Below are 20,123 nucleotides of genomic sequence, written 5' to 3' on the forward strand. Positions count from 1 at the left end.
CCTTCTGGGTGCTCACAAAGGGGCTGGTCTGGGATCCCTGTCTTCAGATTCACAACTTCTACAGTTTTCAAAAATGGCTATGAAATCTGCAAGTATAAGTTAAACGGTATCTTTAGGAAGGCTAATTTAAGAATATGAAAAATTCACTGTCAGGAATTGGCCAAGCATTTTACTCTCAAGAACCCTCCCCTGAGAATGCTCTCATATTACTGGACACATGAAAACATTATTATTTTATAGGAAATAGGTTTATTAATGATTGTCATTATTCAAAAATACTCTTTTCTCAGGGCTGGTCCACCATACTCTGTCTCTTTAGAGATATTAAATACATCAAAATTGTGAGCAATTTTGTTTTACAGTACACAGAAATTTCTGTATGGTAAGCAAGACTGGAATTTCTAACAATGAAACAAAGTCTCCAGAAGTTGCCAATAAAACATAGGAAGCCATTTCCAATGACAAGATGTAGGAACCCCTAGATAAAACGTAACAGAGCACATAGCTGGAAAATGGGATCAGGAAATTTTATAATCTGCCCTCACTCTGAGTTTGCTCTAGGAAGTACAAGTACAACCTGAGAAAAGGGGCTTAGAGACAGAATCGCTTCGGTCCAGAGGAGAGGTCCTTTGGGCACGGGACTCATCACTTAGTTCCAAAGCCACTTGTTTTTTTTCAACTTCTTGTCCATGTAATCATGACCAGAGGTTTCAAGGAGAAGAGCACGGAGTATCTAGCTCTGACTTTTGAGCAGATGTAACACCAGCTCTTCATCCTCTGCCAAAGACAGGCCTGTATCCAAAGGCTCCAAGGTCTCCCACTTGGCCTTCTTCCTGCTACGACCTGTGGATCCCACATCTTCCACTCCGCTGTTGTTTCTTTTCCTCATTCCCTGCTTCTTCTTGGTATCACTGGTGGGAACAAATCCAATGATTTACTTGATAAATAACTAAATCCATTACAAAACCAAACACTTAAAATAGGAAAAAATTACCAAAAACAGATAGTCGGCAAAATACTATTTATTCAAGAGCAGAAGAAACTGTAACAGCATTGGGATAACTGTGTCCTAAGTACCTTCCCACCAACGGGTAGAGGGAGAGGGCCTACTATGCATCAGGCACTGTATGGCATACTTTGTACACATAGTCTCATCCAGTCCTCACAGTTCTAGGGAACTATGGATACATTATCCACAATCTGGGGACACTGATGGCCTATACTCTGGCTCCAGACAGGCTCCTCTCTGTGCCTGTCCTGCTACAACAAACCACCTCTGTTTAAAGTTAGGTCATCCTTTAGGTAGGAGTTTGTAGGCTACCAGATATCAGAATACCAGACACTAATACCTGTTGTTATTAACTTGTGTTATATAGATCATGAATAAAATAGAACCTCATATGTTGAATTATTTAAGATATCAAATAAACTTCCCCCATTTAAAATCTCTAAGACCCATAGCCTTGGAAAAACAAACATTATTGCAGTATTCTACTCTTATTACTCTTATTAAAATAGTAATGGAAGTACTAGCTGCTGCAATCAGACAAGAAAAAGAAATAAAAGGCATCCAGATTGGAAAAAGAAGTAAAATTGTCTATTTTCACATGATGTGTATTATATACAGAACACCCTATACTCAACCAAAAACTATTAGAAATAAATGAATTCAGTAAAGTTGTAGAACACATAATCAGTACAGAAATCCACTGCATTTCTAAACACTAATATCAGAGTAACAGAAAGAGCAATTCAGAAAACAATCCTATTTACTATTGCACACAAAAATCCAATACTTAGGAATAAATTTAACCAAGGTAAGAGACGTGTATTCTGGAAACTATAAAACATTGAGGAAAGAAATTTGAAGACAACACAAATAAATGGAAAGATACACTATGTTCATTGACTGGAAAAGTTAGTATCATTAAAATGTCCTATTATCCAAAGCAATCTACAGATTCAATGCAATCTCTATCAAAACTGCAATGGCAGTTTTCACAAAACTGGAACAAATAATCCTAAAATTTGTACAGAACCACAAAAGGAACCAAATGGCCAAAGGAATCTTGAAAAAAAAAAAAAAAAAAAAAAAGAACAAAGCTGGAGGTATCACAATTCCAAATTCAAAATAAACTACAAAGCTATAGTACTCAAAAGAGTATGATACCAGCACAAAAACAGACACATAGATCAATGTAGCAGGATAGAGAGTCCCAAAATAAACCAAGCTTACATGATTAATTAATCCACGACAAAGGTTACAGGAATATACAATGGGTAAGAGAGTCTCTTCAATCAATGGTGCTATGAAAACTGGACAGCTATATGAAAAAAGAGGAAACTGGACCACTTTCTTACACCATGCACAAAAATAAAGTCAAAATGGACTAAAGACCTAAATGTGAGACCTGAACAATAAAATTCCTTAAAGAAAATACAGGCAGTGACCTCTTGGACATTGGCCTTGGCAACATTTTTCTAAATATGTTCCTTCCTCAGGCAAGGGAAACAAAAGCAAAACTAAACTACTGGGACTACATCAAACTAAAAAGCTTTTGCAGTGAAGGAAACTATCAACGAAACAAGGCAACCCTATTAACCGCTAAAATCCAAAATATATAAAGAACTTAACAACTCAACACCAAAAAGCCAAACAATCCAATTAAGTATCAAAATGGCTAATATTAAAAAAGATAAAAAATAACAAGTGTCAGCAAGGATGTGAAGAAAAAGAGACCACTGTACACTGTTCGTAGGAATACAAACTGGTTCAGCCACTGTGGAAAAGATGGAGGTTCCTCAAAAAATTAAAAATAGAAATATCATGTGATCCAGTAATTCTACTACTGGGTATCTACTCAAAGAAAATGAAAACACTAATTCAAAAAGATGTATGCACCTCTATGTTCACCACAGCATTATTCATAATAACCGAAATATTGAAGCAATCAAAGTGTCCCCCAACAGATGAATGGATAAAGAAGATGTAGCATATATACATCTGAATATTACTCAGCCATAAAAAAGAATGAGCTATTGCCATTTGTGACAACATGGACAGATCTAGAGAGTATTATAAGTGAAATAAGTCAGAATGAGAAAGATAAATATCATGATTTCACTTATATGTGGAATCTGAAAAACAATCAAAAAGCAGAAAGAGAGAAACATACCATAAACATAGAGAACTGGTTGTTGCCAGAAGGAAAGTGGCAGGGACAGGTGAAATGGGTGAAGGGAATAGGAGGTACATACTTCCAGTAATGGAATGAATAAATCATGGAGATGAAAAGCAGCACACAGGGAATATAATCAATAGTATTGTAATAGCGCTATACAGTGACTGATGGTGTCTACACTTGTGGTAAGCATAGCATAAGGTATAGAGTTGTAGAATCACTATGTTGTACTCCTGAAACTAATGTAAGATTAGGTGTCAATTATATTTTAATTTTAAAAAGCCCAAATATTATTGCAATATTTTGTATACACTTGAGGCACAGACCATAAAAATGAAGCTAGTTTCTGAAGGTAGAAGAAATCACTTGATACATTAAAAATAGAAGAAAAGGCAAAACATTCTCAAAGTATTTTGAGATATCATCATCATGTTCAAAAATGACCCAATTACTGTATCCAAGATTAAAGCAAAATAAAAAGCCCATCTAGTAGTCTTCATAGTAGCAACCCTTCATTAAGGGCTTACTAATGGTCTGGCACTGTGCTGCATGCTTTACACAGATTACATAATTTATTTTTATGAAAATCCTTGGTATGGGAGCATTACCTTCATTCTACAATGATTAAACGACTGTATCTAGATTATAAACATGGGATTCAAACCCAGATTTGAAAGACTAAATTCGGCTCCAAAGCCAGGCTATTGAAAGCAATGAGTTGACTTGCTTCAGTCAATATTTCTTTAACTGTGGAAAGAGCACTGATTTGGCACTAATGGTCAAATCTTAGCCATTCAATTACCATTTCTAAGCCTTAGTCTCTTTATCTGTAAAGATGAAGATTATATAATTTACTTAGCAGAACTGGTATATGGATTTACATGAAATTATAGAAAGGTGAGAACATTCTAATAATACATGTTAACTTCCCTTCTGCCTATAAACTACTTCCTTTCAAATAAATTCTTACATTGATGTTAAAATAAGCAAAAAAAGTCACAGAAATATACTCCAAACATATGATGTATTCCAAAAAAGAACAAATTGCTCAAGTTCCAATGGAGTATATTACTTAAGAAAGTGTGCCTAGATACAAGAATGTGCTTAAAATGCGCTTAGCATATCTACTTATGACTAGCTTGAAGCACAGCTGTAAATAATTTCCCATTTCACCTCCCAGAAATGCCCAATGCTCTGACTCAGCAGCCATTCTCTCTCACCACTGGAGGGAAGACAAACTAGATAGCATTATGAGGTTACTTAAAGCTACAGACAATTCCATTTTGAAAGGATGCTTAGAGAGATGACCATGAGAGAGTTCCCCACGATGGGAATTCAGTTAGCAAAGACAGTAATTCTTAGTGAAAAGGGGCCTTTAAAAAAAAGTACTGAGTCTCAATCTGCTTGAGTATTGCCAGTCCTGTGTCAGTTCCACTGGGCTAGAGTACCACGATTTATTTGGTACAGGGTAATACAAATTTGTGCCCTGCCTGTACTTCTAGTGCACCTCAGAGCAGCTCATCAGAAACAGCCTAATTAGTGGGCTTTACTAATGGATCCTTTGTTAATGTGCTCTTGAACATCATATTCCCTGCAGGAAATAGCTGGTTCAGATAATAAAAGGAAGATGGGAAATTTATGTAACCCAAATATTTTCATAATTAGCAGCTTTGCTGCTTTGTAGACCAGTTCAAATTCTAGAAAGGTGTTCTGTCCTACTTTCCATAGCAAGTAAGTAGTAATTTGTGTAACAAATTAATTATTAAACAATAATACAGATATTCTATAGGTAATTCACCCCAAAGGGGAATAATGTAATGAATCTAGAAAATATAAGGTAAGCAAGAAAGCAAAATACAGTCACAATGCAGTCTCTTCAGAAAAGGCCTCTTCCAAATGGTGAAGTACTACAGAGTGAGGTCAGCAAGATGGCTAAAGAAGGCATCCCTGGTTTGTGTCACTTCCCAACATGTGGTATCTATCCACAGACAAAATGCTTTTGTGGGACCTGTGGCATCCAGTACTAGATGTCAAGAGACCTGAGAGGAGTCTCACCCAATCATACTTCGGGTAATAGGCATAAAGACTACAGTCCCAGCTGTGAACTAGCTCCAGCCCTTCTCTGCAGTGGGAGAACACCACCTCAAACAATTACCCACAGATGAGGGAACCTTTGTGGAAGTCCAGTTTTCCAGTGGAGAAATTCAGCACACCACTGTGGGGGTGGGGTGGGGTGGGTGGAGTATGAGTTTGAACACACTGGAGAAGGTAAGAGGGACAGTTTGGCTTCATGCATATCACTCTTCCCTCTAGATGGCAAAACTGAGGCCTGAGAGATCTTGGCCATGATTTTTCCCATGGTGGAAAGTGAGAGCAAGTGGAGTGCCCAGCTCCCCAAATTGTGGAATGCTGCCCAAAAGGCCCATTTCTCTCTCACTGCAATCAAAGTACTAAATCATTAATTGCACAGCTAAAGGTCAGGAGGCAGGACAAAGCTGGGAGAGTGGCAGACAGGACTCTCAGAATAAAAGAATATGAATCCTACTCACTGTGTCATGGATTTCTATCCATGAACCAGAGGAGATGCCTTGCACACAGATCCCTCCAATGGGCCCAGAGGCATCCTCCAGCACTGTGTCCTCACCCACATCCCCCTATATCTGTGTCCAACTTCCTGTGCATGCTCCTGACAGTGGTGGTGAGAGTAAACTTTGGCAGACAGCTACTAAGCATGACTCAAATCTGCAGGTGAGGGAAAGACCATTCAGCATGAGTGCCATTCTTGGGAAAGCAGAAAGGGGGCTACAAACATTGGGCTTCATATGTTTCAGGATGAACAGAAGACATACAAGCTTAAAAATTCTGGCACAAGAGGGAGCAAGAAGTGTGGAGCAAGTGATCCACAGAAGGTCTGAGAAAGCCTTACAATTCCTAGCTGACCTCAGGCTGACAGACAAATTCAATTGAAAGAAATCTGCTCTCAGATATATTATAAGAAAACTGTCAAAATTCAAAGACAAAGATAATCTTAAAAGCAGCAAGAGAAAAGAAGCTTGTAACTGACAAGGGAATTCCTATAAGGCTATCAGCAGATTTCTCAGCAGAGACTTTACAGGCTTAGGGAGGATGGGTAATATGAAAGAAAAAAACTCCAACCAAGAATACTCTATTCAACAAAGCTGTCCTTCAGAAATGAAGGAGAGACAGACTATCTTTAAAAAAAAAAAGCTGAAGGAATTCAAGTTGAAATGAAAGGATGCAGACTACATGAAAACCTATGAAACTATCCAATATACTGGTAAAGGTAAGTATATAGTTAAATTTAAAAATATGCTAGTATAAGGGTGTCTGGGTGGTTCAGTTGATTAAACACCTGCCTTTGACTCAGGTCATGATCCCAGGGGCCTAGGATTGAGCCCCAGATCGGATTCCCTGCTCAGTGGGGAGTCTGCTTCTCTTGCCTCTGTCACTCCCCCTGCTCATCCTCACTTTCTCTCTCAAAGTTTTTTTTTTTAAACATAAAATATGCTAGTATTTTAAAAAAGCTAGTTCTGTAATATAGTGACATGTTCACACATAATTCCACTATAAAGGTTAAAGGCCAGAATTATTAAAAATATCTATAGCTACAATACTGGTTAATGAATACACAATATTGTAACTGTGACACCAAAAACTTAAGAGAGGAATAAAAGGACAGAGTTTATGTATGCAATTGAAGTAAGCCATTACTAGCATAAAATAGACTTATATCTAGATGTTTTATGTAAGCTTCATGGTAACCACAAAGTAAAAACCTACAGTATATCTACAAAAGATAAAGATAAGGGAATCAGAGCATGTCTCTAAAAGGAAATCAACCAAAAAGAAAGGCAGCCAAGAGAGGAAGAAAAAAACAAGGGAACAAAAGAGCCCAAAAAGAGTTGGATAACATTACTAAGTCCTTAACTCTCAATAATTATTCTAAATTAAAATGAATTAAATTTTCCAATCAAAAGGCTTAAGAGTGGTTGGATGCATAAGACTCAACTCTACTGCCTACAAGAACCTCACCTTCATCTTTAAGGACATATAATTCCAAAATGAAGGGCTGGAAAAAGATATGCCACACAAGTAGAAACCAAAAGAGGGCAGGGGTAGCTGCTTAGACAAAATATACCATAAGCCAAAAACAGTAACAAAAGATGAAAATGATCATTACATGATGACAAAGAAGTCAATACATTAAGAGAATATAACAATCATAAATATATATACAACCAACATTGAAATACTACAATATATTTCGCAAATACTAACAAATCTGAAGGGAGAAAAAGACAACAATACAAGAAAAGAGAACTTCAGTAACCCACTTTCAACAATGGCTAGATTATCCAGACAAAAAAATTAATAAAGGAAATATTAAGACTGAATTATACTTTAGGCCAAAAGGACCTAACAGTCATATACTGGACGTTCCACCCAATAGCAAAGGAATACATGTTCTTCTCAAACACACATGGAACAATCTGCTAGATAGATCATGATAGGTCACAAAATAACTCTTAGCAAATTTTAAGAAGATGAAAATCATATTGAAATTGTTATCAAATTGGAAATTAATTACAAGAAGAAAACTGAAAAATTCACAAATACATAAGCATTAAATAACACAGTCAAACAACCATTGGGTCAAAGAAGAAATTTAAAAAACATTTTTAAATCTCTGAGAATGGAAACACAAAATACCCAAACATGTGAGATGCAGCAAAAGCATTTCAAAGCAGAAAGTTTATAGTGTTAAAAGTCTACATTAAGAAACAAGAAAGATCTTAAATAAACAACCTAACTTCATACGTCAAGGAACTAAAAAAAGAACAAATGAAGTCCAAAGTTAGCAGAAGCAATGAAATACAAAGGTCAGAAAAGAAATAAATAAGAGACTGGAAAAACAAAAAAAAATTAATGAAACTAAGAACTAAGTTGTTGGTTTTTTTTTTTAATTTTTTAAGATAAAGTTGAAAACATTTAGCTAGATTAACTCAAGAAAAAAGAATTCAGACTAAAGGTCAGAGATGAGAAAGGAGACATAACAACTGATATCATAAAAATATAAAAGATCATGAGATCACCATGGATTAATTATACACCAACCATTTGGATAACCTAGAAGAAATGAATGAATTCCTAGAAACAGCAACCAAACAATACTAAATCATGAAAAAATAACAAGTTTGAACAGATCAATAATGAATAAGGAGATTGAATCAGTAATCAAAATCCTCCCTACAAAGTCCAGAACCAGAGGGTTTCCCTGGTGAATTCTAGTAAACATTTAAAAAATAATTAATGCAAAACCTTCCCAAACTCTTCTAAAACACTGAAACAAACATATTTACAAACATATTTTACAAGGACGGTACTAAACTAATGCGAAAGCCAGATAAAAATACTAATAAGAAAACAAAACTATAGGTCAATATTCCTGATGAATACAGATGTAAAAATACAAGATATTTGCAAGATAACAAGATATAAGCAAACCAAATAACAACAGGATATTAAAAGGATCACACATGACAATTAAGTTGGGGTTCATCTTTGGAATGCAAGGATGGTTCAACATATCTGAATCAATAAAGGTGATATACCAAATTAATAAAATGAAAAGTAAAAATCATATAGTCAGCTCAATAGATGCAGAAAAGTATTTGACAAAATTCAACAGCCTATCTTGATAAAAACTCTCAACAAATTAGGTAAAGAGGGAATGTACCTTAGCATAATAAAAATCTTTTATGACAAGCCACAAGTAACATTATACTCAATAGTTACAGGTTGAAAGCTTTTCCTGTAAGATCAGGAACAATTCAAGGATACCCACTCTCATTATTCCTATTAAACATACTGAAAGTCTCAGAGAAAGCAAGCAGAAAAGAAAAGAAAGAAAAGAAAAGAAAAGAAAAGAGCATTCAAACCAGAAAGGAAGTAAAATTGTTATTGTTTGCAGATATGATCTTATATATAGAAAATCCTGAAGACTTCACCAAAAGACTGTTAGAACTAATAAATAAGATAAAGTTGCAAGATACAAAAATCAACATGCAAAAATCAGTGCCATTTCTTTATACTAGCAGCAAGTTATCTGAAAAAGAAATTTTAAAAAAGCATCTTATGTACAACAAAATCAAAACCATACTTGGGAGTAAGTTTAATCAAGGAAGTGAATTATTGGGACACTAAAAACTGTACAATTTTGATGAAAGAAATTAAAGAAAACAAATAAATGGAAAGATATCCCATAAGTTATGATGAGAATAATATTATTAAAATGTCCATTTTACACCAAACCATTGATAGATTCAATGAAATCTCTATGAAAATTTCAATGGCATTGTTTACAAAATAGAAAAAAATAACCCCAAATTTGTATAAAATCTCTAGATTCCAACAAGCCAAGGCAATCCTAAGAACAAATCCAGAGGCATCACACATCCTGATTTCAAACTATACTATACCAAAGCTACGGTAATAAAATAAAGTCAGTAGTATGGCACTGACATAGAAAAAGACACACAGACCAACAAAATAGAGGGCCCAGAAATAAACTCTTGCACATATAGTCAATTAATATTTGACAAGAAAGCAGAAAATACTCAATGAAGAAAGAATGGTCTCTTTCATTAAAAGGGTGTGAAAACTGGATAACCAGATTTTGAAGAATGAAACTGGATTCCTTCCACAAAAATTAACACAAAATGGATTAAAAAGATTGAAACAGAAGACTCCAAACCATAAAACTCTTAGAAGAAATCATAGGGATAAAACTCCATGACACTGGTCTTGGCAACATATTTGGATATGACATCAAAAGCACACGAAACAAATGCAAAAGTAAATAAGACGATGTCACACTAGAAAGCTTCTACACAGTAAAAGAAACAACAACAAAAATATTAAAAGGCAACTTACAAAAAAGAAAATATTACAAGCCATATATAAATATGATAAAAGGTTAATACCCAATAACTCAACAGCAAAAAAAGAAACCCCACAAAAAATCTGATTAAAAAATAGGCAGAGGAAATGGAAAGACATTTTTCCAAAGAAGACATACACATGACCAATAGGTTGCAAGAAAAAGTGCTCAATTATCACTAATTATCAGGGAAATGCAAATCAAAGCCACAATGAGATATGACCTCATACCTGGTAGAATGGCTGTCATCAAACAGGAGATAACAAGTGCTGGTGAGGGTGTGGAAAGGGAATATTTGTGCACTGTTAGTGGGAATGCAATCAGTATAGCCTCTATGGAAACCAGCATGGAGGGTCCTAAAAATATTAAAAACAGAACTACCAAATGACCTATTGGTATATATACCCATTTTGTTGGCTCAGTGGTTGAGCATCTATCTTTGGCTCAGGTCGTGATCCTGGCATCGAGTCCTGCATCAGGCTCCTTGCAGCGAGCCTCCTTCTATCTTTGCCTATGTCTCTGCGTGTCTGCCTATCTCTCTGTGTGTCTCTCATGAATAAATAAAATCTTTAAAAAAAAAAGGGAAATGAAAACAGGATCTTGAAGAAATGTCTGCATTCTCACATTCATTGCAACATTATTCACAGCAGGCAGGAAATAGACACAACCCAACTGTCCAGTTCAGATGGATGAACAGGTAATGTAGTATATATATACACACAATGAAATATTATTCAACCATGAGAAAAAAAGAATACCCTACCATTTGCAACCAAATGGATGGACCTTGAGGGCATCATGTTAAGTGAAATAAGACAGGCAGAGAAAGATGAAATCTGTGTGACAGCAACTTATATGTAGAATCTAAAAAAGGCAAACTCAACAGAGACTAGAATGGTGGTTACCAGAGGCTAGGGGGTAGGGGAAATGGGGAGATGTTGGTCAAATGGTGCAAAGCTCCAGTTTTAAGATAAGTAAGTTCTGGATATCTAATGTACAGCATGGATATTCTAATTATCAATACTATATTAGATACTTGGAAGTTGCTAATAAATGGTAATGTTCTCATTACACGCACACAAACATAATTATGTAATGCCATGGAGGTGTAAGCGAGTAATATTATGGTGCAAATCATTTTGCAATATATAAATATATCAAATAACATGGTGTACACCTTACAGTCACACAATGCTATATATCAATTATATCTCAATAAAGGTGAGGGGAAATGTATGGCATTAGAAACCTCTATTTTATTTACATCCTGATGAATCAGGCAGAAGGGTTCTGACCCTGTATATAGTTAATGTTCAACAGGAGCTTACTGGATTTAATTAAGACCTAGGAATTCTTCAGAATTGGTTCACAGTCTAATGTGTGTAACAGTGAGTTCTAGTTTCTTTGTTCTTCAATTATTTTCTGCAACTGCTAGAAAGGATGCTTGTACTTCTTAATCAAGAGTTCTATTAGCTACCCCATGGTAGCACATCATTGGTATAGTTTACCAATCAGATGGTGGAACATTCTGAAAATAGGTCTGCTGGAAGAACCACAGTACAGGTGAGAAATAGCAGTAAAAAAAAAATGTTTTTTTGAGTTTTCTTCATGAAGAAAGTTTACTGAATTGAAGAAGAGGACTAACAGTGTGAACGGAGAATTAGATGGTGGCCTATATATCAGGGCCAGGAGTCTGGGCCTGAGCTCTGCATTTTATTTTTATTTCAGAATTTCTATGGGACATAAAGTGTCAAACTATCTCCACGTTTTTCAAATCTATGAAGTTAGTGTCAAAAAGGACCATCTTACTGCTCAACATTATAAAAATATAATATACTGGTTAATAAAACACAGCCTAAAAAGTAAAAGCATGGCTCAGGGCACTACTACTATAAAAACAAAACCAGCAGCTAAAGAATTCAGACCTACTTATCTTGCAGTAATCCAATTAATAGAGAGATTTAATTAGTAGTATCTTACATTTAAAGAACTAATCCTACAATAAAACAAAAAGAAAAATATACTGTTGTAATATATAATTAGAATGTACAACAACAGGATAATGTTACTTCAATGGCTTTGAAATGTTCGTGAAAGTAATTACACAAAAGCTTGTCATGATACCAAGGAAACATGTGAACCAATTTGTTCATCACTAAGAAGAAAAAAGGACTTAACACTGAAATGTGAATTCAATTTTAACATCTTAATAAATCTATTAGTAACTGAATTTTAAATGGAATATACATTTCTTTCTAAATTTTCTGAACTCAAAACCCAAAGCTCTCCTGGAAAGTGAACAGATCTTTTCAGGAGGTTTGATTTCCTGGTTTCAACATTTTAACTTTTTCAAGTACTTGCTGCTGCCTCCTCTCTCAAAGTAACTGTGTTACACTAACGAGAAACCAGAGGGAGGAACATCTGGAGTCCCATCCTGCCCAGTGCCCACGCCTGCACCCGCACCCCTGGGCCCGCTGCTAAGCCAAGCAGCCTTCCTCCTCAAACACAGCCTGCACTGGTTTAGATCAGAGACCCCTCCAGTGTGTCCCACCTATGCTCTCCTGTCAGTGTGGCGCTCCCTCCTGTTCAGCCCTCTCCAGCTCCTTGTCTTCCATGAAAGGTACCCGAACTCCCTATTCAATTGGATCTCTTTCCTCTGAAAGCCTACAGCTCTCATTGTTTATTAGTCATTTTGCCCTAGGCATTATTACTTCCTAAGACTAAATTGATTTTTTCCCCACCTGTATGCAATTCAACTCCTATTTAGAAGGTAAACTCCTGGGTGGGAGTATAAATTACTACTAAACTTTCTGGAGGGCAATTTGGTGCCACCTTTCAAAAGTCTTTCAGGTAATGCCTACCTAGCAATTTTTCCTCTGGGAATTCATCCCAAAGAAATAATTAAGAATGTGTATAAAGATTTAGTTGCAGGATACTAAAGGCAAAATTATTTGTAATTTCAGAAAGTTGAAGACCCAAATGTCCAATTATAGGGATTAATTCATTAAATAAGTTATAAAATTAGAAATGAAACTCTATGCAGCTATTAAAAAAATAATGTTGCAGGAATTTCTTAGTTGACACTGAAAACAGTTACAAAACTAATATAGAGCAAGACTCCATCTTTAAGAAAGGCTTCCATGAACTCAAAATGGATGAGAGATCTAAATGTGAGACAAGAGTCCATCAAAATCATAGAAGAGAACACAGGCAACACCCTCTTTGAACTCGGCCACAGTAACTTCTTGCAAGATACATCCACAAAGGCAAAAGAAACAAAAGCAAAAATGAACTATTGGGACTTCATTAAGATAAGAAGCTTTTGCACAGCAAAGGATACAGTCAACAAAACTAAAAGACAACCTACAGAATGGGAGAAGATATTTGCAAATGACATATCAGATAAAGGGCTAGTTTCCAAAATCTATAAAGAACTTATTAAACTCAACACCAAAGAAACAAACAATCCAATCATGAAACGGGCAAAAGACATGAAGAGAAATCTCACAGAGGAAGACATGGACATGGCCAACATGCACATGAGAAAATGCTCTGCATCACTTGCCATCAGGGAAATACAAATCAAAACCACAATGAGATACCACCTCACACCAGTGAGAATGGGGAAAATTAACAAGGCAGGAAACAACAAATGTTGGAGAGGATGCGGAGAAAAGGGAACCCTCTTACACTGTTGGTGGGAATGTGAACTGGTGCAGCCACTCTGGAAAACTGTGGAGGTTCCTCAAAGAGTTAAAAATAGACCTGCCCTACGACCCAGCAATTGCACTGTTGGGGATTTACCCCAAAGATTCAGATGCAATGAAACGTCGGGACACCTGCACCCCGATGTTTCTAGCAGCAATGGCCACAATAGCCAAACTGTGGAAGGAGCCTCGGTGTCCATCGAAAGATGAATGGATAAAGAAGATGTGGTTTATGTATACAATGGAATATTCCTCAGCCATTAGAAACGACAAATACCCACCATTTGCTTCAACGTGGATGGAACTGGAGGGTATTATGCTGAGTGAAATAAGTCAATCGGAGAAGGACAAACAGTGTATGTTCTCATTCATTTGGGGAATATAAATAATAGTGAAAGGGAATATAAAAGAAGGGAAAAGAAATGTTGGGAAATATCAGGAAGGGAGACAGAACATAAAGACTCCTAACTCGGGGAAATGAACTAGGGGTGGTGGAAGGGGAGGAGGGCGGGTGTTGGAGGGGAATGGGTGACAGGCACTGAGGTGGACACTTGACGGGATGAGCACTGGGTGTTTTTCTGTAAGTTGGTAAATTGAACACCAATAAAAATTAATTAAAAAAAAAAAAAAAGAATGTGGAAGGAGAAAAATAAAACCAGAAACAATGCCACACCACTAAGTTCCAACTGTGCTGACAATCTAGAAGGATTAAATTATTAGGAATGAAATTACTTACGAAGCTGTAAATAGAATATTAAATACTACTTTTTTAAGTAAAAAAAAAAAAAAAGAAAAGAAAGGCTTCCATGTATGTTTGCAGAGAAAAAAAATTTGCAAGATTTTTTTAGATGTTCTTTTTGTTGATATATATATATATATCATCTGATTTTTCTCTAACAAGCTTGTATTACTCTTTGCAATAAAAAAAGAAAGTTAAATTTGAAGGGAAAAGTACTTCTGGGCAAAGAATAATTATAATTATTCTTTGTAATTCCACAAAGCTCAGAAGCATGAGAGTAGGTATGCTATCTAAGCTTCAACTTGGGTCCCTGGATCTATAGCAATATGCAGAATGCTGAGATTTCTTTTGTCAGAATGGATGGATCATGGGTTATTTCCAGCATTTCAAAACACCTGCAACTGTGTGCCCGAGACTAAATTTTGGTTTTTCTTCGGTTTCACTGGAAATATTAACTGAGCTTTGTAAACACTGGACTCCAGACACTTGGGTGGACTGGAAATTGTCTTTGTTAATAAAATAAATATGAAACATTAACTTTTATTAACTTTCTTAAAAGACAAAAATCTTTCAAAACATAGGGACCATTAAGGTTGAAAGAACAAGTTCTCTGATGATGAAAAATGCTGCAAATCATTGTTCTAGATTCAAACTGCAAGTTCCTTGAGGACAAAAACTTTTATTCTTCTTTGTAGCCACACTGCCCTAGTATCCCAGGCTCAATAAGTGTTTCTTAAATGATGAATAAAGCCAGTGGGCTGAGCTTCTGTACTGCTAAATATCTGACTGACCTACTCTAAAATATATAGGGTCAGACAGAACAATCTCTAATTAAAACCACACGCATACCTTCTTTGCAAGCCAGTATGTAAGCGGATGTTTAAACCTGTACTTTTTTTTTTTTTCAAAGAATGTATCACTAATTCCAAAGAAATCTGACCAATCAAAGCCAAAGTGAAAATTAATACATTAGAAGGAAAATAACACTAGGAAGAAGCACCCAATAACCTCAAACTCAGAATAAGAAATGAGGCAATACTTCAACATTACAGAAAGAGCATAACCTGGCATTTCAATTCAATGAGCAAGTAATTTTTATTTTCTTTGCAACAATAAATGCAACTTCTCTGGAATATATATATATATATCGCAATGTAAAGAATACCTCCTTTGTCCTCTATCATGTCTCCTCTTGAAGTGGTTATTTCTTAAAAGCAGTTACTTAACAGTGACTCTACAGTTATTAAATGTGGCTCTACAAAAATTTTGGTATGGAGGAAAGAAAGGAATGTTAGGGTCACACCTTACTGGAATGCTATCAACTGCTTAAAACTTGGGAAATGGCATAACTTCAAAGAGTGTCAATTTTCTAATTTCTAAAATATGGTTATCATATACCTATTGGAAAGCAGTGATAAACAAGTGATACATGCATAGCAAATACACTGTAAGAGTTCATTGACCTTCTCCAACTCCTGATGGTAGAAAGTATTTGATCTTTCTTTTAATGCTATTTGGGTTATATTGGGCTTTATCACATAAGGTGAAAGTCTTTTAATTTAAATTGCCTTGAGTTCCAAACAGTTTTAAGTCTGCTAAGGTCAGAACAGTTTTTCATTGAAAAAGGGGGGGGGGGTGTCTAAATGGTAGATGAAGTGAAGGCTAATCCCTGAAACTCATCAAACATGTAAGGCTACCGAACAAGAGTGACCACAACCCAAGTTTTGACTACTCAGCTCACATTCTAATGGATGTGGAACCACCAATGGAAAGTAATGTTGGGGACCTGGGATAGTCAGGAAGGGATACTGGGGAGATCTGGGCCTTGATGGGGTAAGAATCTAAGACAGGAATTCTGTAAGGAGACAGACTTCTGGGTGCTCTGTTAGGTGAAGTTTCTCAGCAACAGTAGTCTTTGCTGCTTTTATTAAGTCTATCATTATTTGTCGTATCTACAACAGGAAACCTTAAGCTTTGAGAGGTTGGGAACACAGTTCCTCAAAGGGCAGTCCCATTCATAAGAAAGGGCTCTGCTGAGTTAGAATTTCATGTTTGGTGAAAGAGGATTTCACTCTACATATTACCAAAATCTTAAAAACAAAGCATCTGATTGTCAGGCTCTACTATGTTCTGTAAGTCAAATAAAACCAGTTTCTAAACTATAAAACTCTTACAGAATGGCTAAAATCTAAAAGAACTGACAATACCAAATGCTGGCGACAGTGTGGTGCAACAGAAACATTCATTCATTGCTGATGAGCATGCAAAATGATATATATACTTTGGAAGACGATTTGGAAGTTTCTTACAAAACTCAACACACTCTTACCATGTGATCTAACAACTGTACTCATTGGTATTTACCCAAAGAAATTGAAAACTATGTACGTTTAAAAACCTGCACATGAATATTTATAGAAGCTTTATTCATAATTGCCAAAACTTGGAAACAACCAAGATGTCTTTCAATAGATGAATGGATAACTAAACTGTAGCACATCCATACAGTGGACTATTTTCATCAGGCCATGAAAATACATGAAGGAACTTTGAAAGTGTATCACTAAATAAAAGAGGCCACAATACAATATCATTTGACTTATATTATATTCTAGAAACAAAACTATGGATATAGGAAAAATACCCATGGTTGCCAGGGTTTGAGAGGCAGGAAGAAGAAAGGATGGGGAGAAAAAGGAAGAAGTGGGAATTATTCTGTATGATACTATAAAGGTAGATATATGTCAGTATGTATTTATCAAAACTCATAGGATGTACAAGAATGAATCCTAAAGCTAACTATAAACTTTGAGTGATAATTATGTGTTAATATAGGTTCCCTGGATGGTAATGAACAGTAATAAAATGTTGATTATAGAAAAGGCGTGGCACAGGATGGGACACACATGGCAACTCTACTTTTCATTACATTTTTAGTATAAAAATTAAAGTTGTTAAAAAAATCAAGTCTATTTATAAAAATATTTGCCTAGTTCAAAAGAGTTGATATACACCAGCATAACTTAAATTATTAGAATTTTCTATAATGCTAAAATATGCTGTTTTAACTCATAACCTGAAGTAACTTCGCAGTCTTCATCAGGAATACTCAGATGATCTCACATTCTCTCCCCTGTTCTCATAAACCTCATATTGCCACATGCCCTTCTAATGAACTGCCACTCTATGGAATAGGATAGCACCTGTTTCTTACCCTCATCACCTTCCATGACCAACTGGCATCAGAGTCAGGACAGAGACATGATTTAAGGACGATGGGACGAGAAGGAGCCCAGGAATCTCCTCTGGCAGGAGTATGTGTGAGTGTACAGCCACAATTATGCTATTAGAATAAATATTTAAATTCTGTTAACTGTCCAAGCAATGGTTAGAATGTTAGGATGATTATTACTTCTCTACTTGAGGTTTTCAGTAATTCTTCAGGTTTCCCCTCACAGAGGTTTTCCCTAATCATCTCATAGAGAGTCAACTCTCCCAGATCCTCTCCCGTTATCCCACAGAGATTGCTTTCATGTCCTTTATCAAGGATCCTTTTTGTCCTTTTGTTTACTCCTTTATGGTCTGTCTCTTCCATCGGGGGCTAAACTTCGTGAGGGCTGGGATCATCTAGTCTCTTTTCTTTACAGCTCTACACCAGGCACACAAGTTAACTTTCAGTTTAGTGAATGCCTAAATAATGGGGATGCCAAAGGAGGAGAACAGACAGGGGAGGGCATTTCCCACGCTCCAATTTGGTAATACAGACTCTCTAACCAGATGAACAAAATACATTACATGACATTTTCTTCACTACATTATTCATCATTTCATTCGAGTCCGTAGGATATTTTTGCAGACTGTTTTGAATATAAGGCCCACCACATCATAATGAACGATTCTGATGAGGAAGAAAATGGAAAGTAGATATCCCAGAGGACATTAAATTCTATTCTTATAAATATATATATATTAATTTAAAAATTCCCATCAGAGTTTTGCTTTTAGTAATTAAAAAGATCATACATTAATGATCCTATTACATATCATACTCTTTCTTTTTACCTTCATTAGATCTTCACAATAATCTTGCAGGGTAAAAATTATCTTAATTTCACTGAAGAAAACTGAGGGTCAGAGGGTCAGAGGTTAAGTAATTTGTCCATGGTCCAAAGTTTATAAAAGGAAGGAAGATTCAAATTCAGGTCTGATTCCAAAAGCCAGTTTTCCCACAAGGCCAAGTAGCCTGCCTTTGTTCTAATATAGACCTAGTTTCACAAAATTCCTACCTCTCAACATGGGGTTTATGATAGGGTTGCAAAGTTTATAAGGATATGGCACAGAGATCGATATTCCCAAATTATATGCAGTGGTGTATGTGAGCAAAGCATTCAGTCTCTTGATCCATAGAACTTCATGTAATTCTTATTTAACACTTGCTAGAGCAATTATATTTAAGATACAGATGCCTCTCACCCCACCAGGAGCAGACTCTATTTCATTTCCTATGTATTAAAACAGAAAAGCAAGGGTGCCTGGTGGCTCAGTTGGTAGGGCTTCCGTCTCTTGATTTTGGCTCAGGTCATGATCCCGTGGTTGTGAGATCAAGCCCCCTGTCGTGGTTGTGAGACTGAGACCCCTGTTGGGCTCCATGCTCAGTGGGGAGTTAGCCTGAGATTCTCTCTCCCTCAGCTCTTCCCTCCACTTGTGTGTGTGCATACTTCCCCTCTCTCTCAAGTAAATAAATCTATGAAAAAAACTGAAAGGCAAAAGGAAAGAGTAATTCACTGATATTTTTCCATGTAGAGGAAACTACGGGGTCGTACACCACTTGATCTTTTAAAAATTCTCTGTCTGACCCTTAGGAGGCTTTAGCCAGACTTACACAAGTGGGGAGGGATGGGACAAATGACACATTACAAGAAAAAGAACATAGTCATTAGTACCTGCCATGAATCGGAAGACCGCTTATTGTTGAACAGCACACTTTAAATAAGTGATGTGTGAATTAATTACAATAAAAAGAGATCAGAATGTCCTCTGTAACCTGGAAAGCATAATCCCTGGACTACAAGGATGCTGCAGTCAAACACTACTCTGAGCTTCAAGAATGTTCCAAACATTGTCTGTTATGATTGTGGCCAAGGCACTAAAGGAGAAGAAGATCTGCTGGGGAATCCTGTCAACTTCTTCCCTGGTGTATGCAGGCTTTGCAGAAACACAATGTAGTGGAGTGAGTACCAAACTTCCAAGGACACTGGGGCAAGCAGTTCCAATTATTAAGTGATAAAATGGCAGCCAAAATCACTGAGGATTCTGTAAGCCTCGCACTAGAAAAGAGACTGCAGCCAGAAAGCATCATGATGGCTTGCTCATGTTTGAGCTCTTAACCTCTGAGGCAGCTGCATTTATTCATGTGCAATTAGGAGTGTGCACTTTTGTGTATGTTACATCATAAAATAGAGGATCGACATCAATTCACAAACCTTTTTAGAAACCTAACAAAAGCCAGGACAGGGTGCAGACTGGAGAAAGCA

At 36.3% G+C, this 20,123-nt stretch overlaps 1 protein-coding gene across 1 annotated transcript in view; it reads right to left on the reverse strand.

The window, feature by feature from the left end:
* Nucleotides 1-229: 229 nt before the first annotated feature.
* The window catches only part of DDX10 (DEAD-box helicase 10), a 253,969-nt gene continuing 234,075 nt past the window's right edge, over nucleotides 230-20,123 (reverse strand). Inside the window, exon 18 of the mRNA XM_041772524.1 lies at nucleotides 230-911. Within this exon, the coding sequence (XP_041628458.1) occupies nucleotides 734-911 (178 nt within the window). The 3' untranslated portion in view covers nucleotides 230-733. The remainder of the gene's footprint in view (nucleotides 912-20,123) is intronic.

Source organism: Vulpes lagopus, chromosome 10 (genome assembly GCF_018345385.1).
Source record: "Vulpes lagopus strain Blue_001 chromosome 10, ASM1834538v1, whole genome shotgun sequence".
Lineage (NCBI taxonomy): Eukaryota > Metazoa > Chordata > Mammalia > Carnivora > Canidae > Vulpes > Vulpes lagopus.